Source organism: Calonectris borealis, chromosome 2 (assembly GCF_964195595.1).
Source record: "Calonectris borealis chromosome 2, bCalBor7.hap1.2, whole genome shotgun sequence".
In the NCBI taxonomy this organism is placed as follows: domain Eukaryota; kingdom Metazoa; phylum Chordata; class Aves; order Procellariiformes; family Procellariidae; genus Calonectris; species Calonectris borealis.
Window position 1 is genome coordinate 20,535,015 of NC_134313.1, and position 24,902 is coordinate 20,559,916.

General features: G+C 38.6%; 2 protein-coding genes across 5 annotated transcripts in view; one reads left to right on the forward strand and one right to left on the reverse strand.

The window, feature by feature from the left end:
• Window positions 1–717: 717 nt before the first annotated feature.
• ENY2 (ENY2 transcription and export complex 2 subunit) lies at window positions 718–6,532 on the reverse strand. Of its 2 annotated transcripts, none has more exons than XM_075141268.1 (5): window positions 6,429–6,532; window positions 5,925–6,018; window positions 3,992–4,062; window positions 1,942–2,016; window positions 718–978 (listed from the first exon to the last, which is right to left on the reverse strand). In XM_075141268.1, the coding sequence occupies exons 2-5, from the start codon at window positions 5,990–5,992 to the stop codon at window positions 902–904; spliced, it is 291 nt and encodes a 96-aa protein (XP_074997369.1). In that variant the 5' UTR covers window positions 5,993–6,018; window positions 6,429–6,532; the 3' UTR covers window positions 718–901. The 2 variants fall into 2 exon arrangements, with proteins under 2 accessions (XP_074997369.1, XP_074997370.1); XM_075141269.1 differs by having other exon boundaries at window positions 5,925–6,059; window positions 6,429–6,491.
• A 136-nt stretch (window positions 6,533–6,668) lies between these two features.
• NUDCD1 (NudC domain containing 1) overlaps window positions 6,669–24,902 on the forward strand; it is a 57,683-nt gene continuing 39,449 nt past the window's right edge. The window contains exons 1-2 of one of the 3 annotated variants that reach the window (XR_012672274.1): window positions 6,669–6,877; window positions 15,789–15,943. Coding sequence is in view for 2 of the 3 variants with exons in the window: in XM_075141262.1 (XP_074997363.1) it covers window positions 6,760–6,877; window positions 15,789–15,943 (273 nt within the window). In the remaining variant the exon portion in view is untranslated. Of the gene's footprint in view, window positions 6,878–9,281; window positions 9,304–15,788; window positions 15,944–24,902 lie in introns of those variants that run through there. The other 2 variants (XM_075141262.1, XM_075141263.1) reach the window with 2 other exon arrangements.

Consider the following 24,902-nt stretch of genomic DNA (forward strand, 5'->3'; position numbering starts at 1 on the left):
TGATCCTCTATTCATCAACTTTATTTTCGCAGCTATTTATAGACCTGGCTGATGTTGCAGTTCCAGATGCAAGAATTTAACATGTATCATCTTAAGAGACTTACGTTGGCAAATTATTGTATCACACTTAAATTTTAAAAGGCCCTGAAGATCCACATAATTAAAAATTACCAGTAATACAGGCAAAGCTAGAAAACAGTAGTTGTTGTGGATCAGAATAGCAACTCTTTTTAATTACAGTAAATGTGAAGAGAGAATTATTGATGGAAGACACGACTGCCTTTTTTGTTTGAAGAATCCATCCTCCTATGAATTACTGACTCAGTATTTGCAACCCAAGTCAAGAGACTTCAAATCACTTACTCTCAAGCAAAGTAGTACTGAGAGGAGTGGACTAAATGACCTTTAAAGGTCCCTTCCAACTCAAACTATTCTGATTCTATGAATGCCACCAACAGTGTCATGTAGTCTTAACTTCTTCACGCTGTCCCGCTACTTAGGGAAAATTAGAAAGGATATGCTCAGTAGCAGGTCATATCCCATTTTCCAGACTTTTTTCTCCTTCTGCATTTCTAGTTAACATACTTGCTAATCACGCCTCTTTTTTGAAAAATCTGAGCAAGTTTGCACAACCAAAAATTACGGATTATTAAAAACTGGAATAGGTGACACCATATCACAGTGCACTGATAGAGAGGAGAGCCTTAGAACCACAAGTCCACAAAATTTTTTATTAAAATAACACCAAGTTCAAGAAATCAATGCAGTGCAAACAAACTTCAACTCATTGTACAAAAAAATTAATGATTTTCCATCCTTAAGTATGGAAACTGCATTCCAATCCTGACATGATTGACATAATACAGAAACAGAAACACTGTATCCCAGATGAACGTCAAAGTTAAAGACTGGCATGCTGGGCAAGGAAGGTTCTTATTCTTTGCAAGAGTTCTTTCTTTACACTGTCTGGTACCAAGGCTGAAACACAAATAAGAAAGCAAGAAGTAAAAAAGACAAAATGGAAAATATGCTAATACCAACCCTTTACAACAGCTACTTCTGTTCTTTGTTTGTTCTTGCGATTCTGTTAATACCTGTAACTGAAGCTACTTGATTTTCATATAGTGTATCTATATTTCTCCCATTTAAAATAGGCTAAAATTGAAGACTCTTGAGAACGCTGTTGTTATTGGTAGTTTTTTGCTTTGCCATAGTCAAGAAAATTGGAAAGTTTGAGGGAAAGGATTATTCAACAGTAAACAGGATATAATCATCAGAAACTAGCTTATCCTACTTTTTTTCCTCACCAATTTAAGACAAAAAAAATCATCTCAGCCATGACCTCAGAGTAAGAGTCTTCAGCAAGTTATTTTGAAGGCTTTTATTTAAGACTTAAGTCTTTATTTAAGTTTTTATTTAAGACTTAAAGAAGTTTCTCCCACTAACACCAAAGCCCACTAGTGAGTCCAAGAAGAACTATATAAAGATGACTGTAGTATTTCCTTAAGAGATTCCATTTTCCTGTATCTGTACGCTATGTCCTTTCCCTGTCCCACTTTCCATTACACTAGTACTGTTAGTTCAGGTTTTCCATCTTAACAAGAATTGGAATTTTAAAACATCTCTGCTTCATACCCCAAGTTTTTTTGGGACCATTATGTCAATTATAAAGATGAATACAGACTCATGACTAAATAATGTAACCTTCAAAAGTAGTCTACACACACGGCTCATTACAGATTTTCAATGGCTGTTACACAATACAAATTCACGTTTTATTTGTATTTAATATCAAGCTATTAACATTTTTCCTTGATGCTATTAACATTTTTCCTTGAATCCAACACAAGCAAGTTCATAGTGCTGTTTTCAAAATATTAAAGAAACACAGGTAAGTATGTTTATTGATGTACTACCACATCCATGTTTGCATTTTCTTACCTCTGCCTTTGGGAGTGATTTCTGCTACCAAATCATCAACAGTGACGTGCTCTAATCCTTTTTCTTTAATAACATCTGGGGAAGACCAAGACAGGTATTTTAAGTCTTTTAATCCATTCATTAGAAGACAAAACCTGTGCCAATGATTAAGAGCCAAAACCTGTGTGCGTAGGTCATCAGAGAAGATGAAGTAGCTTGTGACCTAAATGTAGGTTATTAACTCAGTATCTGTGCTGCATTGTACAGTGGATTTAGCCTCTCATTCATACCATAGCTTTAAGGATGGGAACTTGTCGCTACTGATGCATCCTGATCAGCTCATATTTTAAAATCAAACGTTACCAAGTTTAAGCTTATCTGAGCGTCGCCAGATGTGCATATTACTGGAGTGTTCTAGCAGTTCACAAGTTGGTCTGCTTATCTCTTCAAACACATTACTTGCATAATAGTGAGAAAGAGATGCAATTGGAAAAAGACTTTGGAACATACAACAAGGGAGAGCACAGAGACAGTAAATACTTAACTACTCTTCCTAACTGGTTTAAACAACATGTTTCTATGTATTTCACTAAAGTAAAAAAGCATATCTGGAAGAAAGGTACACATCTACAGCAAAATAAAAACTATGATTAAGATATACTGTATGATTATTACATACCAGTAATTAAACAAATTGTCTACTTATAGTGCCTTGAAGACTACTGAAAAATGCAAAGTCAATGCTGAGAAGAAACCTCAATTCAGTAGCATAAACCTAAAATATTTTGTCTAAACATGAACGTTTTTAACTACATGTAAGTACATAGAATTGATTGTCCCCAAGACACTAAATATGTTTTCTGAACTGACATGGACTATTTGTAAACTGTTTTTCTTGGCTGAATTCCCTGTAGAAATTAATCCTGGATTGCTCAGTTATTGGCCTTAATACACAATGGCAAGAGGCTCTACAAGAACTAACAAAAAAAAACCACCACACCCTAGCAAAACAACAACAAAAACAACAACAAAACCTCCAAACCCCCAAAATCCTCCTCTGTCCTTTCTATTGGAGGTTATTAGGCCCTTAAGAGGGACAACTGAACTTCTATTTGCATTCTCAGCAGCTGCAGTTACAGTTCAAAATACTAATGTAAATCAAACAACTTTACATAACTTTACTATAGCAGAGTATAAAGTGTATAGTTGAGAAGGCAGATAAGCATCCCTTTCACTATCTGTACTATTGAAATGGGTAATCTCTGGCAGTGGCATCAGCCAGGCAACTGCAGGCATGAATCATTTCAGCCTTCTCTGCAAATCCACCTATGAAAACAATTTAATACACTCAGCCCTACAAAAAAAAACTTTGTAATGGAATATTGAGTTGCTGGGCACAACAGACCAAATCAGAATTAAAGCGAAAGCTCAAGGGATTTGTTGTTTGCTTCAAGGAAATTTCATCATGTGGTAATATTCCTGGATGCTTAAATACTATTTATAACAGTTTCATACAATTTACAAGTCAGTAAATTGTAGTAATACTAAATACTTAACTCAAAACTAAAGATTTGGGTATTTAGAGGCTCATCTGCTTGTTTTCTCTCATTTAAGTAGATGACCTTATTTTCAAGAATTGTATTCGGAAAGAGTACAAATGCACTTCTTTCTCTCCCACATGCAGACAATAAAGTTCTCTAAAGTTTCTAAGTTGCGTACCACTGTATTTGCTCCATTTTCCTTTATCTTGTTTTTTTTATTCTCCTGTGGTAAGGAAGTGATCTCTCTCTCAAAAAAAAAAGCTGTATCGTCATGAATATTTAGGGAACCAATTCCAATACTCTTCTCAGAAGCTTCATAAGTTTCAGATCAGAGAAGAAGTTTCAAGATTTTTTTTTTGCCAAGATGGCAAGATGCTTTCTTGCATGCAAGACCAACTGCCAGGGATACTTTCCTCTTGCCCAAGTCTCATTTAAATTGACTGTTAGGCAGTAAAGCTTTCATCTGGGACTTTTATTTGGCCAGAACCTCAGTTGATTACAAAGGATGTTAGTTATTTGACCACTGTTACCTTTGCAGTGTGCCTTCAACTGATCCTTCCAGCCGCATTCAATTAATTTGGCTCTCAGCAACTCTTTAAGGCTGTTAAGACAATATACAAACTTGTTAGGAACAGCAAACATTCCTGACAGCTTAAATATGCTTCAGTGTGAAAGTTAAGTTATTACTACTCATAGCAGAACTCCCAGACCAGCAGCAGAGATGGCTGAAGAGTACGTGAATCCTAACCCGAATGAGTACCAATTTCAGTTTACCATGTTGCACTATGAGGAGTCGGCGGCTCAGAAGCTAATTCACAGTATTTCTTCAAGCAGCGTTGATGCTGCAGCCACAGAAAAGAGGCAGAAGCCCTTGAATCACTTGAACTGCCCGAGTCTACTCTGTTAGCAAATGTATGCTAACTTTCAAAGTTAGAATATTTCACCTGAAACCAGGCCTTCAAAATAAATAAAACCTTCCCTCCTCCTTTCTGAAAGGAGAATTCTGTACTACTGTCTTCAACTGCAGGTTTCTCTCCCCAGTTACACTTTACCTCATGTTGGGTGAAGACAAAGGGATCGTGTATTTTCCTAAGTGTGGTTAGCAATTATAAGCATAAGCAAGAAGGACTCAGGCATTAAACAGAGAAGACACGTGACAATCTGCCGCAATGATACATCTACTCCATATATCAAAAGAGAATATTGAAAGCTAGCTAAAAAAGTGAAAATTAGTACTGAAAAACAGAAGGGAAAATGAAAGTAAGGTATGATAAAAGAAGCTTTAATATCTTCATCCTTTATTCCATCAGCTAGCAAGCCTACTTATTTTGTACCATCCTAAATAACTCTCGCAAAATTCTGTTTTTATGAATGAAAGGATTGCAGCAAGAGGCTGAATTACATAGGTCTAATCCTTTTTACTCAGTGAATTGTGTGGAGGGCAGATGAACTGATGACAAAAAGCAGAGTAACAATACAGGTGAAATTCACTGCTTCTTCATTCAAGAAATCTGAGTGCTCTGTCTCTGATCACAGTAGAGCTCTGATAAAGCTTGTTTGTAATACAGCTTTTGACATCCAGTCAAAACTCTTCTTACTCTTAAATTAGAGTAAAATAGGTCCCAATACCATTTCCAGAAATTGCTTGCTCTGCTGAAGCTCTGTGCAATCTCCAAGGGGATGGTCACAACCAGGAAAGAAGTAGAGCACAGACACCATCGTGTCAGTCTACAAAACGTTACACTAGGTAGAGCGCTATGCGATGACCGAGGAAGAAGACTCCTCACACAGGCCTTGAAAAATGAGGGAAATAGAGCTTTTGGTGCATGCTGTTACAAATATAGTGAAACGATGAGGAGGGAAATGTCATAAGCACGCTAGTGATATGTAAATACAATGCAAATAGAACAGACTGAAGAGACAACAAAAGGCCAAAAACTAGCTGCCAGGCTACACTGCGTAATTTACTTGTTTGTCTTTGTTGGAATCTCTACAAAGACTTGCACAAGTGCTGGTTTATGTGTTCCACATATGTATATTTTTTTCCCTAACAACAGAACAGACAGTAACACAAGAAAAACTTAAAAGCAAAAAGAAAAGTTTTGTCTCCTTCTCTTTATCAGGAAATAACAAGACTTAACTGCAACAAATTGCATTTAAGGGTGATTTAGATATGAACGAAGAGGTTTCCAACACAATATACCAGAATAAGAAAAAGCTTTAGCGTTCATAAGCCAACCACTGCATCCTTTATTTTCCCAGCTTCTCTTTTCAAGTGTAAAACTAAAACAAAACTGTTCAAAAGGCAAAAATATTTTTTCAATATAGCTTTATATAATACATAAAACTTTCACATGCAGGCACTTGAAGAATTTAGAGTTAAATTTACTTAATCTTTACATCTAGTTCATGTTTGATAATATTTAAAGCCGCTTATTGGCATGGAAGAGGAAGCCTGCTTACCGTTCTCGCTCTCCTGTTTCTATTAGCTTTTGGTTAATGGTTGCTCTCATCTGGGCGTCTTTATTCATTTTGGAAATCGAGGTTTTTCACAAACCTACACAGAGCAGAAGGGAGTTTTGACAAACACGGGCGTCACTAACACCACAAAAAGAAAAGTCACTTGCACAGAGTTACACGCAGCGCCGTGCCCATTTACACATCCCCGCGGTTCATGATCGGACGCTGGTCCGTGACCAGCTCTGGTGACGGGCATGCACCCCGCAGCACCGGAACGCCGTTCACCCGCCCGCCCCAGCGCCGGGGGCCGGTAGGTCACCGGGCCGCTTGCGCGGGGCGCGGCCCACCCTCGCCAGGCGCGGCCTTCCCGCGGCGCGGCGTCCCTCACCCGCCCGGCGCCTCACCCGCCCGGCCCACCCAGCGGTTCCCCCGCCGCAGCCGGAACGAGGAAGCGGGCGCGGGGAAAGGCGCTGGCAGGCCCCGGCCCCGGCCCCGGCCCCGGCTCACCCCGCCGCGGCGCCGCCAGTCCCTGGCGGCAGGAGGCGCAGCCACCTCCCCCTCTCGGACGCACGACCCGCCTCCTGCCCCGCCCTCCCCTCGCGCGCGGGGCCGCCGGGAAATGTAGTCTGGGAAGGCGCAGCTAGCTCGGAGGCTACAGCTCCCGGCGTGCTCCAGGGCTCACGGCCGCCCTCGGACCTGGACTACCTCTCCCAGCATGCCCCGCCGCTGCCGGACGCCAGCGCGGCCCTTCCCGTGGTGCCCTGCGGCGGCTGCCGCGCGTCGCCTGAGGGGCAGCCGTGTTGCCGCCTCTGCCCGAAGTTTTCCCCGGCGCCGCGGCATGGAGGGTGCCGCCCACTGCTCGCTGCAAGCCAAGCGCCTGCTCTTGGACCCCAAGTTCGAGGGCTACAAGCTGTCCCTGGAGCCGCTGGCCTGCTACCAGCTGGGGCTCGACGCGGGTGAGCAGCGGGGCAGGGTTCGGCGGCGTGCGCGCGCCCGCCGGACCTCCCCTTCGCCCTGCGGCCCAGCCGGCCCCTTGGGCAGCGGGGGAGGGTACGGGAGCCGTCCGCGTTTCCCTCCGTCCTCTCGCGGCACTGCCCGGCCCAGCGGCCCTCGGTGCAAGCGTGCCCTGAGGTGGGGAAAGCCCGGCCAGCCTTACCTGGAGGCCTGCGCGCCTGTCCTCTGTCGGGAACGGCGGGCGTTTGAGACTCGGCGTTTCGTCTCCATTTTTCTCTTTATAATCGGATGCAATGTTGTCATTGTCCCCCCCAGCCTCATGTGGCTTCATGGTGGACCAAGGTCTCTGTCTGTTGTCGAATCATCGTCTCACAACTGTCTGCCGCTATGAGTTTGAACTTAGTTTCTAAATGGGTAAGAAAATCTGTGTGCTAAACCTGGCCTTGGCTTGTGCACACGTGGTAAGGCCGGGTGGCCAGCTGAGGTTGTTCAAAGTGATAGTGTCTGAATTGAATACATGTGATTTAAAGAACTACATATGAAGTGAGTATCTTCTACAAACTTTAGCGAATTGACCACTTTTCCTTCTTACTCTGCCCACAGTTCAGAGGTGGGTCTTCAGGCTATTCATTCCATGCTCGGCTTTTTCTGTTAATCATTATTAGCATTTGAGGTACTAGTCCATTAATGGATGATTTCACCGAGTTCTCAATTCACTGAGAACAACATTAACACAATGTTGGGTGCATGCCTGCAACCTTAGTCATGTCCCCTGAGATCTCTCAGCATTCTGGCTTTATTGATTTGTGAAATTTAGGTCTTCTGTAAAGTAGATGAATTAGTTTCCTTTTCTTATAAAGCTAGGACAGTAATATGCAATTTGGGTGGACTGATCTCTGCCTCTGTATATTTACTAAACAATATAACTGTCTACAGAGTTATCTGTTATGTGAATACATTGTATTAATAGTGGAACAGAAAAGTATGTTTCCCATGGTGAATTGTCAGCAGTAAGGTGGAAGTTGTATGTGAATTGTGTATTGAAGGATGAGTGAATGAGTTAGGTGATACTGTATATGTTTCTATGATAGAACTGGAAAATTTAATGAGAGAAACATTTTTGTTTACACAGTTCGACATTTTTACTGTAAGATTGATGTAGGTGTCGCCTTTTAAAAGACTGTCCAAATGTAAGTGAGTGTATATGTGTGAGGCGCGTACTACAGCCATGTCAAAGATGGCAACAATTAGCATAGCAAAGGTATGATCTCTTAGTTTGTCCTTTATTTGATGTTCTACTTATGGTCAAACAAGCTACGTGGTTCTTGGATAGTCAATTGTGCACCTATTCTAAATAGATGAGGATTACAGATTTTCATTAAAATATTTGAATGATGGAGTTGCTAATGGAGAGATGGATCTAGTCAGTTCTTGTCTGTTCAGATATTTTACGTAATAGTTATAGTAACTTGTGTGATAGAAAATGGGTATGTGTGCCTGTGTTTTTCTTTCTCCATTTCCCACAGCACAAAGATCCTGACGCATTTCAGTCCAATATATTTGCCTGTCCTACTAAATCATTAATATCAAGTCACTTACTCTGTTCTGCGTGCGCGTGTGTATATATAGATATCGGTCCACTGGAGAGTGGAAAGCCTTTTTTTTGTGTGGTGGTTTTTTTTTTTTTTTTAAATTAGTAACCTGAAATATAAACCAAAACAGGCCTTATATCTGTCTTCTAGATGTTTTGTTTGTCCATATTTCAGCCTGCTGTTAGGCCATACAGCTGGGTCACTCTCCTTGGTTTTCTTCTGCTTACTTCAAGGCAGTTTCCTCACAGTACAGAGATGTTCTGTACCTGAACTTTGCATTTCCTGGTGTCAGTGGTCTACACATGCGTTAGACTGAGGGCGTCCTTGCGTAACTTGACTTTTATGTTGTGCAGGAATAATGGGGTGACTTGTAGAGACCACAGATGATGTGTAGACTGTGGCTTTTTCAAATTACTGCACGGGAGAAGAAATTAATACTGTGTGAGAAGGCCAAGGACTTCCGGCTTCCAGCACATTTGTCAGCAGATTAAAAGTCTCAGGAGTGTGATGAAGAACTTGGTAGTTTGCGGATTATTAAATTAATATTTGTCACTGAGCAAAGAGTTTGATTTTATTTCCTCAAAGTAGGAGTGAGTAAAGTACAATAGCTGTAAAAATGTCAAATGTTTAGGAACACTGTCAGCATGACTAATTTGTGATTTTATTCACAACTGTGTGCAAAAATGTGGTAGTAGTATCTGGAAGATTAATGTACAAAGGCTCTTGAATTTTTGTTTGTTTTCCAGGAAACTATTTCAGGAGTGCTTGTCAAATGACCTGGGATTTGGAGTTCTGCCTGTATGGCATCCCAAATTTCATGGCAGTAAGATGAGCATGTAGGATTTACGATATTTGGAATACGTGATAATAAATAGAAATAGGTACTCGTTCTTAAGTAGAACTGTGTTTACTCAGCTGTAGTTGAAGCATTTATGCAGTATTATTACAAACTTGTGTATTAAGTATTAGAGTATTAATCATCTTTGTCAATATTTTCATCTATGTTTTTATATTTATCAATTTTTATGAATTTCACTGCTAGCTATAAAATAAAATGACCAAAACAAAATTGACACATGGAATTGATGCAGGCTTCTACTACTGGAGCAGGCGGATAGCAGCACATAGTATTGCGGGGCAGCTTGTGGTGCTTGTCATGCTCACGTGGGCTAGAATGAGCTTCATTTTCTGACCATCGTGTAAAACTTATGTCGTGGTTTAACCTAGCAGGCAGCCAAATACCACGCAGCCGCTCACTCACTCCCCCCACCCCCAGCGGGACAGGGAGAGAATCGGAAGGGTAAGAGTGAGAAAAACTCGTGGGTTGAGAAAAACTCGTGGGTTGAGATAAAGACAGTTTAATAGAACAGGGAAAAATAAGGGAAAATAATAATGATAATGATAAAATATACAAAATGAGTGATGCACAATGCAATTGCTCACCACCCGTGCTGACCGATAGCCAAGTAGCGATCGGTACTTCCTGGATCACGCCTACCGTTCATATACTGAGCATGACGTCACATGGTATGGAATACCCCATTAGCCAGCTGGGCTGGCTGTCCTGATTATGTTCCCTCCCATCTTGCGTACCTAGCTCAGTCAGTAGGCACGGGAGCTGTCCTTGGACTAGCAGGGCACTTAGCAACAACTGAAAACATCAGTGTGTTATCAACATTCTCCTCATACTAAATCCAAAACACAGCACTAGGAAGAAATTTAACCCTATCCCAGCCGAAACCAGGACAACTTAGTATTCAGTTCTAATTTGCCTTTAACGGTCAAACTGTGGTTGCCAGGAATTTGCTGTGGTCAGATGTGCAGCTGAAGCAGAAAGAAATTTAAAACAGTTATTTGTTTATTAGATCTGTGGTAGAAGGGAATTTTCTAGTGAATTTCTTAAATGTATCGTCTCAGTGAAGAAGAATGGTCAAATTCTGATATCTTATGTTCCCTTTTAAATACTCCGATTTGCATGTTCTGCTTTTATTTCTTTCTTACTCCTACCCATCTGTCCTAGTTAATCGAAACTTTCACAGTAATTTCTCTTTTCTCATCTCTCATCCTGGTAACATGTTTCAACTAGTAATGAGTCCCACACTATTATGCCTTTAATTCCTAATTCTTCATCCTAAACTTTGTCTGTTTTTCTCATTATTTTCCTTAGTTTATTTCCATAACTTATTTTCAGATGCTTCCTTTGCATTGAGCTTTGTAATGCCTTTCTTTTAGATCACTGAACCTTTGGGAGGGAGGAAAGAGCGTCTTGTTTCCTGTAATCTCTTCTGCCCTGATCTGATCTCAGCAGAGCCCAAAGCAGTGATTGTGGGGCAAATCCTTGTCTCCAACAAGGAGAGTGTTTAAGATGCATGACATTTTTAAAGGAATGAGAACCTTACTCTTGACTTCCACTGGTCAGATGTAACTTGATTCCTTTTTTTTTCAGAGGCCTGGAACTTGTTCTAATGTGGATATCCCTCATGCCTTTCTTCTCTATCTTGTGTATTTGGCATCATATGTGTAATGACACATATGATGTAGTGTATGCTTTTGGATATAATATCTGAAAGGGATAGTAAACATTCACTCCAACGTGGAGCTCCTGTACTTCAGTGAAAAGTAGTTGCCCATGGAAAATATGCATTTATGTCTTTTTATGGAGCCAAAGGCACTGATATGTTTCAAACATTTATGGAGATTTCCATTTGCATTTTCCATTTCCATTTGAAAAATTAAATATAGAAAAAAGTCTTTAAAGTAATGCATGAGAAATACTAAGAAACTGTGAGCCCGGGCTTTTTCAGACATTTACAACTGTAGTACATAAATCTAGATTTAGGTCTCAGGCACATGTGTATCTGTTCTTGGTTGTACTTTAATTTCTTGAGAAAGAAAAAGATAATGGCTTCTAACTATTGTTAAAGAAAATGGTTCTTGCAGCTGGCACAAGTCAACTTATAAATCAAGGCATTGCTATCGTGATGCTTTCACAAATGCCTTGCTAGTTGTTGGATCTTGTTCAATTTATTTGTTCCGTTTAGTGCGTGGTAGATCCCATTTACTTTTCACACCTGTATAAGTATTTTTGCCTGATCAAATTACTTCATTACATGGTATCTGTCAGCCAGTGCTTGTTTTCAGCAAGCTATGTGTTTATTAAACAGTAAATTTTTGCGTTTAGTCTATTAACATGCAGTGGAATAAACAAGCCTTGTACTTTTACTCAACAACAGCAATGAGATGATGCTGCCATTAACAATAAAAACATATTTGTTAATATTAAAAGAAAAAGAACTAATGCAGGGTTAGAAAGATCTTTGAATGCTGATACTAGAAAATAAATTAGCGTAACCTCTTCCACTAGTAGGTAAGTGTATGTGAAATACTAAATTGCTTCCACTGGGTGGCATTGCAAAACAAAGTATGACATACAAGCATATAATATTCGATGCCCCAAAATAATATGTTGATATAATTATTTCACATATTTTCCAGTATTATAAAGTTGTTTTGATGTATTCGGTAAAACATCTAAAAAAGGGGGGGGGGGGAGGGGAGAAGGGATGTTTCTCACCCTTATTTCTCTACTTTTTTTTTTTCCAGTTCTGCTTTATAGTGTTTGATGGCAGATGTAAGACTTCACTATTCATTTAAAGTATAAGTCCCTTGATAGTGCTCTTTATTCAGAAGAGATTTTTTTTGCAGTGCAGAGTAATAATTATAAGAAGATCCAGTTAGGTTAGGGACATCTTAATTCTTCTGTTGATTCTTATGTATTTAATGCTTTTGGTTTTTGGTAAAGGTGGTGTGAGTGAAAATCTTTGCGTAATTATCTTTGAAATATTTTGAGTCAAATTACTTTTTTTTAAGCATGAAGCTGGAGATAAATACAATTCTAGAAAAGTGGCATAATTTTCTTTGTACTAGTCTGAAATATAACACTTAAATAGGGTTGTTGGGAAATAATATTGAAAGCTGAGGTTTAATTTACACATTCTGTATATTTGCTCTCTTTTCTAGTGTGACAGAGTATGAATCAATGCTCCTGGGCTGTAGTAGTACAGATTTATTTATCAGAAACTTGAAGGAGACCACGTATCATTCTGTTGAATATAGCTGTCATTAACTGCTGCTTGTTAATTGAACCCAAAAAGTTGAAGCTAGTGAATTAGTCTGTGACTCTTTAAAAAAAAACAAAACAAAAGAAAACCAAAAAAAAAAATCAAAACCAAAACAAAACCCAAAAAACCCCCACCAACCCCAAATCAAACAAAACCCAAAAAACCCCACAACAAAAAATCAGCAAAAAATCCTGGCCAAACAACCAAAAAAAACCCCTCAAAACTATGTGACTGAATAAGGTCATGATCTGATTGAAGTATTTCTTCTTTTCCCTTTATATTAACTTCTTGTTTTCTGAATTTACTTTTTTAAAAGTCTTCATTTCTTCTCTCTTTTGTCCTTCGTTTTTTTGCACTCAGCTCTGTTGGTGTTCTCCTCATTTTTCCAAGGACCATCAGGAAGACTTGAACCTGGAAGGCTTTAGAAAGGAAAAAATGAACTTCTTCCTAGTGTAAAATCTGTAAACTATGTGAGCACATGGTATGTGATAGCAGATGGCATTTGTACACAGATTTCACTTCTTCACAGAATGGGTTTCAATTAATTGAGGAGAGAGGTATATACACATGATATATTCTGCAAGCAGTTGATAACCTTATTTGAAGTGTTTCATGACAGTACAGTACACATTTGTTTGATTTCCTGGTTTATAATTGCCTACAAATTGTATAGTTTCTGAATTCAGTTTATGAACTGTTACTTGCACATTGCAATGATGCAAGGAATTTGAATCTCCTATTCCTGACCCCTTATTTTTCAGGGCTTGTTAGGACTACAAGCGGAAAAACTCACGGACAGAGAATTTAGTCATGTTCTTCCAGGTTTTCTAAAGCTTATCACCTTACAATTAGCTAATCAATAATCTATTGTTCCAAGAATTTTTTTGAAAGTTTATATATTTGCTTTAGGAAGCATCTAGTTTGGACTATTTTCACTATTTTTGTGTGTTTTAGTTACAATTTTGATAGTAGCAACATGTCTAGGAGGTTGGGCAAGAAGTGGACAAAGGAAGCTTTACAAAATAAGACAATTTTAGGTTTTCTGTGCTGAAAAAGCTTTACATGCTTCCGCATAGGTATTCTACTTTCAGAAGAGCAGTTAATGTAGCTATACAGGAAGTAGATGACATGTGTTTGGTTTCACTGAAAATAATTATACTAGATTATATTTGGTTTGTCTTTAATTGTTTACAGAATATTCACATCATGTCTTGTCATGTTGGGAAAAATATGTCTGTGATAAAGCTTAATTGTAAAAACAGCTTTAAAACATGTTTTCACAACACATCCTTCTAATATCTTTTACAGTGTAATTTACTGTAAAATATTCTAATTAGTTAAAGTAGAAATTGGAATGGATAACAGTCTGTCCCATTATGACAGGTGTATTTTCTTCTCACTCCTTTGTTGATATTCTAGCTTTTTTTTGAAGGACCATGGCTTGGGGAACAGTAATTTATTAATTGCAGAGGTACAGAAATCCCTCCTGTGTGGTGAATATGAATAATGATTTGAGCTGAGTGGAATTAATGCTGTTGGTTTGCAAATATCAACAGCGATTAGGAGACTAATTGCTAATTATACTGTCATTTTGCAAGCATTTTGTATAGTATGACTGCGTTTTTTAATTAATCAGACAGTATAATCTTGCATAGTTTCCTATAGCCACTTTTATGTTAATAGCCAGTATCTCTAATGGGGTCAGTTCTGAGCCATCTAGTGACTATCTGATTGATGGTATTGTGATAGCTATGCAGTGGCACCCATTGCACTGTCAAATGAACTACTGTTTGCAGTAATTGGTGTTCTGTCAGAGTAGAATAAACTACTGCTTCTTCAGTAGGTTTTAAGTAGATGCTAAAGAAGAGTGTAAGAAATCTAAGATGAGGACTGCTGCACAGAGTTGTGAATGGTCCCTCTTATGGGGGTAGATGGAAGCGAAATGCTGGAAATAGCTTCGCTCTGTTTCTGAGCAGAAAAGAGAAGAAGGTGGAAGCTGAATGAGTAGGAACTAAAATAACTGTTGCTATGAGAAGGATTAGCCTTGAAGTGCTTTCCCCAAACTCTGGGTTTGAAGGCTAATATCATGGGCTGACAGAGTTTACTTATAACTTTCTCAAGGAGTTTGCTTGTTGTGTGAAGTTCGAGATAAACTTCCTTCAGGTGAGCTAAGGATCCTGGGATGACTGTACTGGAGAGTAAACTGGAGTTCCAGTCTGTCCGAGACTATTTGCAGAAGGATGGACTAGACCTCTACTAACGTCTTTGCTAAAACTTCAGGATTTTCTGTATTTTGAGATGTTGGGACTTGATCTCTGCTTGATCTCTGTATAGATATGGAATAGGAAGAAAGAGCTGCAGCTAGTTTAAATAAAAACTCGCTTAGTCTTAGAAAGATAACCCCAATTGTGATTACTGGTAAGTAGGGAGAGGTTTTCTATTTGGAAAAATCTTGCTCAAGTGGATGACTGTAAGTAACATGCTTCTTGCCTTGAAGAAGGTACCATTATAGTGAACACCCATTCTTTGCAGCCTCTTTCAGTTAGAAAAAGCTTACTCTGAAATTTTGATGGTATCTTGGACATTTCTGAAGATTTCAACCTCGGTGGGAGTGCTAGGAGCATAGTTTCTTTAGTAATGACCATGTACTAATTCTGCTTTGTACTGTTTCAATATTTTGCCTTGCAAGTGTTGATATAGCTTGGTTCAGAATTTAGGACTATGAAAGCCAGGTAGTTAGGTGGGATATTTCTTTTGGCTGTTGTTTTCTTGGAGTTACTGTAGAGCAGAATTTTTTTCCCTTACTGTACTACCACGTACATATCAGGAATGATTCTTGCTCTTCCCAAGCAGACTTAAAAGTATGTTTTACTTAGTTGTTGCTTGTGTGTTCCACCTTGTGAGGGTTATTGACAAATTGGATCTCAACACAATGTTGGGAAGAGACAATATGGGCCACTATAAATGGTAATAGTTATTACATGATCACAGTGAATGATTGCAGTGGCCTTCGGTGTGGATGACCTGCTTTCCAAGTTTATGGTGAAATTTTAAACTATGTATACCTAATGTATTTTTCTTCAAATAAACCAAACCTATGGACTAAGGATGGAAGAATTATTTTTAAATTATTAGTTTGAACTTTATTAGATTATAAATAAATAAATAAATGTTAAAATAGTTTTTTTTTTCCCCTGCAGCTGTAGCAGAAGTGAAACTTCGTGATGATCAATATACCCTTGACCACATGCGTGCTTTCGGCATGTATAATTATCTTCACCTTGATTCCTGGTACCAGGACAATATCTACTATGTTGATCAGTTTGGAAGGGTTATGAATCTGTCCGTGACTCTGGTAAGAATAAACTTTTTTTAAAAATTACTGAATTGAAAAAGGTAGGAGGTAGATAAGATAGAAAATGTGTCAAGGAGGATTCGAATGCAAAAACTGGGGGAAGGTATTGCCAGGAAGACAGGTAGATTAACAAAAATGCAGTTCAACAGGAAGGATGAAAGGATTTTAAGTGAGGTTTCTAACATCTTTTCATTAATAGTATTGCATTAGTATTCAAATAGTATTGCATCTGCTTCCATTCTGGGGAAGATATCTGTGTGGTGACAAGCTGAAGAAAAGAGTAGACACTTCTTTTCTAGTTGCGAGCTGTTTCTCCCCTACGTTACTTGATGTTTGTCTGTTTGCTAATTGAAAATCCAGTCATTGTAGATACAAGGAGAGAAAGAAGCTGTATGTGTTAGAATTACAAATGAAAGCCCCTTTATATATTAATACGTTAATCTGGGCATCACTCATTGGGGGCAAAAAGGTGCTGATGGTCATGCGCAAACTTGAAATAGAGTGTAAGCAAGCTAGACCAAGTCTGAAAAACATGACAATTCTCTGCTTTTATACTGATGTTCTTAAGTAGTCAAACTTTCTATGTCTTTTGAACCATTTTACTGCATGGATACACTAGTTCCCATCACAAAGTCATTCATCATTCTGGAGGGGAAACGACGTGGCTCTATGGACACCGTGTTTCTGTACATGCAGTTGTAGTGCTTGGTCATTAAGGAATAGAGGACTGCATTACTGGTGGTGATTTTGCAGCTATCACAATGTCGTCATAGCTTTGAATGTATAATTTAGAGTAAGATTATATCTCTGACAGTTTTGACTTGTATCCTGTTGAGCAATACATATATGCTTACAGTTTTTCACCACATAGTAGGATTTTTTGTTTTCATGACTTTGATTAACTCAATCCTTTTGACACATCAAGTATAGCTTCTTAAATGTTCATCTATACAGAAGGAAAAAAAAAGTCCGCTATTGTATGCAGTTGTTAGCTAATTTAAATAGCGATGCTTCATTCATAACCAGTTATTTGGTTAAAATATTTTGTTGAGAAAGGTAATAACATGCAGATACTCCTTTCTCATAATAAGATTTGCTCTGGCAGTAAATGATTCAGGGCTGCTGTTTGATTTTTACATAAAACTATGCTAATTTTATATAAGAAGTCAGTTGAATTCTGCAATGAGGTTAATACAATTCTAGAAAATACAAAATGCATCACATATTAATACTTTCCTCTTTTCTATAGCTGTTCCTGTTCCTCCTTTCATTCATATATTTTGGTGTGACAGCTTCTTCCAGTTACTGTAATCTGACTTTTGGAATCATGTTGGTTGACATAAGATTAATTAGACTGTGCGAGTGTTAAATAGAAGGAATCTTTAAATGAATTGGGTGGAGGAGAAAGTCTTTAACCTTTTGTTAATCAAATGATTCAGAGTGATTGTATACTGCTGAGATGTTTAAACTTTATGGAGTCTCATCATACTGTTCTCTCTGGACTCCACAGAACATTTTGCTCTGCAGTCCACAGAGTACTGACCTAAACTTATTTCATTGCTATAACTGACTACATGTAATTTTCAGGTTTGGAAAGGAAAATATCTATTGTCATGCTACCAAGGAATTTGACTTGTAACCCTGTGGGACAAAAGAAAACACAGGACAACGTGTGATTTTTGAGAGAGTGTCGCTTACTCTGTGCAAGGTTCTGGGAGTGGAAAGTACTAGGCCAGGGCTAAGGTGAGAGAAATCCTGAAACGGTAGTTCTAGATTTTCCAGGAAATACAGGTTTCTAGAGGAGGGTAGGCTGAGAGCTGGAGCTGCAAAATAGTTCCTTTATTTTTCATAGAACATATAGGCAGTTGGAGCCTTTGGCACACTCTTGCTGAGACAGAATAATCTTCTGGGACTTCTTCCAAATCTTTTGAGATCATCTGGATTCCCAGTAGGAATGTCTAAAAGAAAGAAGCTTGTCAGGGAAAGCCTTCTGTGAAGAGTGGCTTGTCACAATCTCATTTTTTGTGTTTTTTCCTTATGGTTGGTTAACCTTGGCTGGCCGCCAGACACCCACCCAGACGCTCTCTCACTCCCCCTTCTCAACAGAAAGCTTGTGGGTTGAGATAAAAACAGAAAGATCACTTACCAATTACTGTCACAGTCAAAACAGACTCAACTTGGGGGAAATTAATTTAATTTATTGCCAATTAAAAATAGAGTAGGATGATGGGGAAAAAAAGCCACACAAAGCTCCTGCCAGGAGCTTGCTCCAGCGTGGGCTTTCTGTGGGCTACAGTGTGGATATCTGCCCCACTGTGGTCCTCCGTGGGCTGCAGGGGGACAACCTGCTTCCCCACGGTCTTCTCCAAGGGCTGCAGGCGAACCTATGCACCGCACCACCATCTTGGCTGACAGGCTCAGCTGTGCCCTGTGGCGAGTCCATTGGAGCCAGCTGGAAGCGGCTGTGCGGCACGGGGCAGCCCTAGCCCCTCCTCACAGAGGCCATCCCTGCAGCTCCCCACTGCCAGCACAGCACAGAGACCCAATACATTCCTTTCCTTGGGGGGCCCCAAAGTGTGTAAATTTCCTTCTTAGCAGATAAATTAGATAAAGGAGTTTACAACAGGTGGTAATTTGCATTTTTATATGCAGTAGATTGAAATAATAAATATTCTTCCCTAGGACTGGGAATCTTCAAGAAAATGGCACTCGGTTAATATCTTGTCACAAGTTTTAGTTTCACTGGACTGTGAAATAAATAGCTGCCATCTTGTGTCCTAATACGCAATACAGTGCTGTTTTGCAAAGGAAACATGTTTGCATATGTATAAAAAGGAATGCGTATTCAGAAATATCAACAAGGTGTCTCATTACAAATGTGCTTGGCCCTATATTAGTCAAATGTATATTACAAATAATGTTGTTTTCAGCCAAATATAGCTTACAAGTTAGCAACAGCCACAATTAAAATTAATGTCAGTCGTCTTTAAAACAGAAGATGAAACATGCTTAGGTTAACATGCTTATCCTAAATCCAAAGTGAAAGAACACATAGGCTTTTTAATACTTAATTATTACTAGTTCTGCTTCCTATTTCTGTTGCAACTTTGATTCTAGTATGGTGATGTGTTAGTTATCCATAAATCATGAATTATCCCTGCAACTTAGGTGTTTAAAAAGATGTCATCTGTGAAGGCAAAAAGCATAGATAATACCTTGCCACTTGCTCAAAATCAAACATAATTGAAAAAGAAGAGTGATCAACATGAGCAGTTTTTCTAAGTCGATGGATGGGTATTCAAGTGTTTTTTTCTCAGGCTGAGAAAGTTGTTACCCTAACTTGATTGGAAATACCGTATAAAAGCTTTAACATTCTTCTATTACAGATACTGGATTTCTTTCATTCAATAAGCCAGCATCGATACTTTGTTTTAAAGACCCAATGGGTAGTGTAGTGACAGGATTGCTGAGTTGGATTTTTTGGGGTTGTGGGATTTTTTGCATCTGACTTACCTTTTTTAATTGCTTGATGTTTGTAATACTGGAATATAGCTGGAAAGTAATTCAAAGTTTTCTCCTCCAGCAGTTAAACACTTGGACTTGATTTCTCGGCCCTCAGCTCTTCTTGCAAAGCCGACTTTGTTTCTTTTTTTATTCAAATAATGGAATTGAGAAATTGTGGCAACTGTAACTTTTCTCACACTTAATTAAAATCCTTAATGGCATCTATATTTTCATCTTTCTGAATTCCAGTAAGAATTAGCTGTGGAATGCTGTTTCCATAACTTTCAGTTAACTTAAATTCAGAACCACTGTTAGTGGCACCAGAAACAATGTGAGAATTCTGTTTGAAACAAGTCAGAATAAGGAAGAAGGTAAAGTGAAGAACAACAAAATCTTTTAGACTTCTGTATCAGGGTTTTAAATACTTGGCTCTTCATTATTCAGAATGCTGGATGTGGACATTTTTGCTCAAAGAGATGTGTCCAATGCCTAGATATTTTGATTTTTCATAAAAACAAAGTTTTGTATTTGTTACGGCTCCTTTGTGGAAATTGCCGTATAACTTAAAGCTTTTATTTTTTCCTTTCTCTTTTGGTATGTTTTTTTTTTTCTCATTCTCTGTCTTTTCCTTGGAAAATTCATTCTTATTTTAAATCTCTTATGAAATATCGCTTGTTTATACAATATGACAAACTGTTTGTGACTTTGGAACAATACAATTTCTTAATACAACTTAAAAAATATAAATCTTACAGGCATGCCAAAGAACCTAAGTAAAATTTCATTACTTAACTATGTAACGTAAGACACGCTTACTTAAGTGGAGCCTGGTGTAGGGGAGCAGGAACAGAGGAGATTTTTAAACTTGCATTTTACATTTTACTACTTCTACCTGCACACTGGCTCCTTATCCTGAGCAACTAGGGTATACCCTGGCTTGGTCTGCCTGACTTTGCCTGTGGAGGAACTGTTTGCTCAGAATTTCTACACAAATTTGAAACCTGGCTGCTTAAAAGGCTCAAAATCAAGCAGGTGAGGCAAATGAGCTGCTGAAAGGAAAGGGGTTGTTGTAATGAAGGCACCCAGATGAAATCTGGAATAGACTGACAGAATGACAAAGGCCAAAAGGAAGTGGAGTATGCTGTCAAGAAGTATAGAAATGGGCAGAGCTAGAATTAAAGGCCAGTGGAAGAGATGAGAGAGAGACTTAGGAGTGACAAATAGTTACACAAAGGAAGACTCTTTGTAGAGAAGTGAAGGGAGATGAAGAACTGGGTCTGATGAGAAATGTGTCTATTTTTTTCTTAAAGAAACTGTGTTGCTGTCATTTAAACCTAATTACAGCGAGTAAATCTGACTTCTGTTAAAATTACTATGGTTGTTTTAGCCAGTTCTTACTAGTATAAAACATGACTACAGTATCTCAGCATCCCTTATACTTCTGAAGTAGGGAGTTATTATTAACCCCTGTTAACCGGCTGGTGAACAGAGAAACAGTATGTCAAAAAGCAAATCTGACACAGAAGGGTTTTGAGGACAGGTTTTGTTTCAGCTTCAAGTTAGTCCATCCTTTTCATTGTCAGACTGAGATTAGAGACTGTTCTAATAAAAGCCTAAAGTTAAATTAGTGAACAGAAAGGTTGTGAATAAGAGCATTTCCTTTCTTGCCCATTGAGAGGCTTTGTAATGTGTAATGCAGATTATTTTTCACTTTTTTCAGTTGATGTATTGAGTCCTGACATTCCTGCTCGGTAATAATAAATCTGATGTGGGCTTTAGAAGATGAAATGCTTGATAGCTGATAGTGTTGGTTTTTTTAAAAAAATTACATCCAAAACTATTTGAAGCTTACTGTTAAGATTCACTTGAAGGCTGACAAAAGTATGGTCTTCTGTAATGTTACATAGTATAGCCCTGTATATCACTCTTAACAGGGCTGATGTTTCTTCTTTCCATGATAAGATGCGTGGGATTTTGATTCCCGCCCCCCGCCAGGCACAGTAGTCACGCAACTTGCTAGTTACAATGGATCACTTTTATTGTAGAAAATACTGCCTTTCAGTGAAACCTTAAAATTAAGTAAAAGATGAGGAAGCCAAAATTATTTGTATCTAGTGTTTGTGGGATTTTTGTTTGTTTTGTTTAAGTGGTGGGTTTGTTTGGGGTTTTGTTTTGGGATTTTTTTTGTTTGTTTGTTTGTTTTTTAATTCTTTCATTCTCCCCTCTGAATGTGTTATAAGTTAGTGGAATAGTTCAAGGGGCATAGTGATGCAACTGAATCTACAAAGTGACCCTGAATGTTTCCAATAATTAAAAATCAAATTTGCATCTTTTCCATTGCAGGTTTCATAATAGTCCTTGTGCCTTTTTGTAGTACACAGTAATCTCTGATACGAATTCAAGTAGGCCCAAAAGGCAAGCAGGCTATCTGTGTGTCATCTGGGTTTTTTCGCTGTTGCTTATTAAAATGGTACTTACCTAAATCCAATTTATCTTGCTTACCTTCGAACATGTTCTAAATGCACATCTGATTTTAATAACATCTGGAAAATATGAAGGATTTGAAATATCCTTAAACACAGGATTCTCAACAAATAAGGCCATGGTATGCTTTGCATGCACAAATGTGCTCTTTCTGTATTGCATACACGTGCACGAGTGCAAAGAACTCTTTTAAAGATGGTGCTTTGTATGTGTATTTTTGACTGCCTTATTTCATAGATCAGAACGAGTTTCTTTTACTAGAAGTAGATATGTATATAGATGATTTCAATCCCCCCAAGCTATCTATTGCTTGAGTGAAGATAGAGGGACAGGAGATGCTTAAAAAATAGCATAATGTGTCTGAAATTCCAGGGCCTGTTTTAATCTGATACTTTTTCACTGCTGTGAAAAGCATCTGTTTAAAACTATCTGTTTTAAAACAGACACTGTTTTAATCTGATACTTTTTCACTGCTGTTTCTTAGTCTCATGCCCACCCTTACTGTAGTAAGAGAGTGCATTTTGTGTAGCACAGAATAAATAAATACGTGTTCCTCCCCCAGTTTTCAGTACAAAAAAATGCTTCTGTTTGTTTGTGCTTCCTTATACATACTTGTAAATATCTTCAAAGCTGTTCCTGTAATGTTTTTCTTTCAAATTCCTGTTTTTCTGTTTTTAAAAATGTATTTCTACTTAAATATCTTTTCATTTTAGTGACACTAATGCTAATTTTTAGTAACAAGGGAAGAATTTCCTTATTGTTAAGCAGAGTTTTCTGATTTGTGGAGCTTCTAAAACAATTGTAGATCAACTGACTGTAAATGAGCCTAGTAAAATAAAACCGAAAATAGTTTAATTGGGTCTATGACCATTAGTTATTTTCTCAACATAGTCTATTTGTTGTTGGATTAAGAAGATAGATTGGGTTTAAAAAGGGAAATGTAAAGGCCAGTCAGGCACCTTTTTTTCCAGAGATGATTGTTTATTTGTTCAAATATGTGTAGGTACACTGGCCTGTCAAATATCTATGAAACCTGTTGCGTTTAGTTTTGTTTTATTTATGATATATATAAAACTGTCTGAGAGATGAAGGGAAAGGACCATAACTTCATGAGAAATGTTTCTTTAAGATACAGAACAGAAACAACAGGAATTGGTTTTGTTTGTTATTACTGGAGGACCTTTTTGGAGACCTCATCAGATCCTGAAGTCTGTGAATCAATACAAGGGGCAAGGTGGTGAATTTTTTTTTTTTTGTGATTATATTGTTAGTGCCCACCATTTGTTTTAGAATCATAGAACAGCCCAGGTTGGAAGGGACCTCGAAAGATCATATGGTCCAACTTTCCATGGGAAAAGGAACCTAGATGAGATTATCTAGCACCCTGTCCAATTGCGTCTTGAAAACCTCCAGTGATGGGGACCCTAACATGTCCCTGGGGAGGTTGTTCCAGTATAAAAATTCTCTTATGTTGAAATGAAACCTCTCCTGGTGCAACTTTTACCCATTGCCCCTTGTCTTCTCTATGTGACTTCTTGTGAAGAGAGAGCCTCCATCCTCTTTGTAGCTGTCCTTTAAGTACTGGAATATTGTGATGTGTGAATCTTCTCCAGGGAGACAAGACCTAACTCCTTCAGTCTTCCCCCATAGGGCAAGTTCTCCAGCCCTTTGATCATCTTCATGGTCTTCCTTTGGACCCTTTCCAGTCTGACCATGTCTTTTTTCAGTTGTGGGGACCAGAACTGGACAGCGCACTCCAGGTGCGGCCTGACAAGCGATGAGTAGAGTGGAATGATCATGTCTCTATCTGCTAGTAATGCTCCTGCAGATGCAGCCCGGGGTCCGATTTGCGTTTGTTGTTGCAGCGGTGCACTGCTGACTCATGTTCAGCTTGTTTTCCACCAGGACCCCCAGGTGCCTTTCAGCAAATCTCTCCCATGCCACATAGATTCTAGCCAGTACTGGGCTCTTTGGTTATTCCGTCCCAGGTGCAGGACTTTGCACTTGTCTTTGTTTAACTTCACAATGTTCTTGCTACCCCACTCTTCCAGGCTATCTGGGTCTCTGTGCAAGATGGCTCTCCCTTGTGATGTGTCTATCTCATCACCTAGTTTAGTGTCATCAGCAAATGTGGTGAGGGTGCTTTCAATCCCATCATCCAGGTAATTTATGACAATGTTGAACAGCATGGGGCCCTGGTATCAAGTGGGGGACCCCACTTGTGACAGACTGCCAGGCCGTTTTATTTAGCAACTACTTAGTTCAGCTGAAAAACTTCAAGCAATTAAGTTCTATTTCATTTATTTGAAAGATTATAAAGTAGAGATGTGACTGTGATATTGCTGAATCTCCAGTCTGCATCCTGTGTTTTTCTGTAAGAATATTTTGTTTGTGCTCTTAATGCTGCAGCCTGATCTGCTTAGTAAGTAGCTGATCAAGCTGTATTGCTGATAAAGCATGTCCTGACCGTTTTTTAAACTGTGATGCCAAGTTCTTTTCAAATCAAAGATTTGGTCAGGTTCTTTTTCTAGCAAGCCTCTTGGATATTCAGAGGTTACTTCAACTCACGAAAGGGAGGTAAATCATAGTCCTAAGCAGGCAGTGGTATTGCTGGCATTCTGCAACCCAAATAAAGAGCAGAGAGTTACAAAGCCTTATTCAGCAAAGAAAGGGCTGTATGTAAAAGTGAAAGTACAAGATAAAGGATAATCCCTAAAAGATATCCTGGAAGATGTGCCTTTGTACTTAATGTCAACAGTTGGAAATCCAATTTATGGCACCAAAGCAGTTTCTTCTGTTAGAATTAGCAGGAAATGAAGAAGGCAACACTGAACTAAAGCAGGAGTTCTGAGAACAATTACTAGAAATATAGATGAAATTGGTAATATAACATTCATTTTGCAATATTATTCAGTCAGGCTGATTTGTGTAGAGTTTATATAGCAGGAAATACTGGATTTTCCCATTTTGT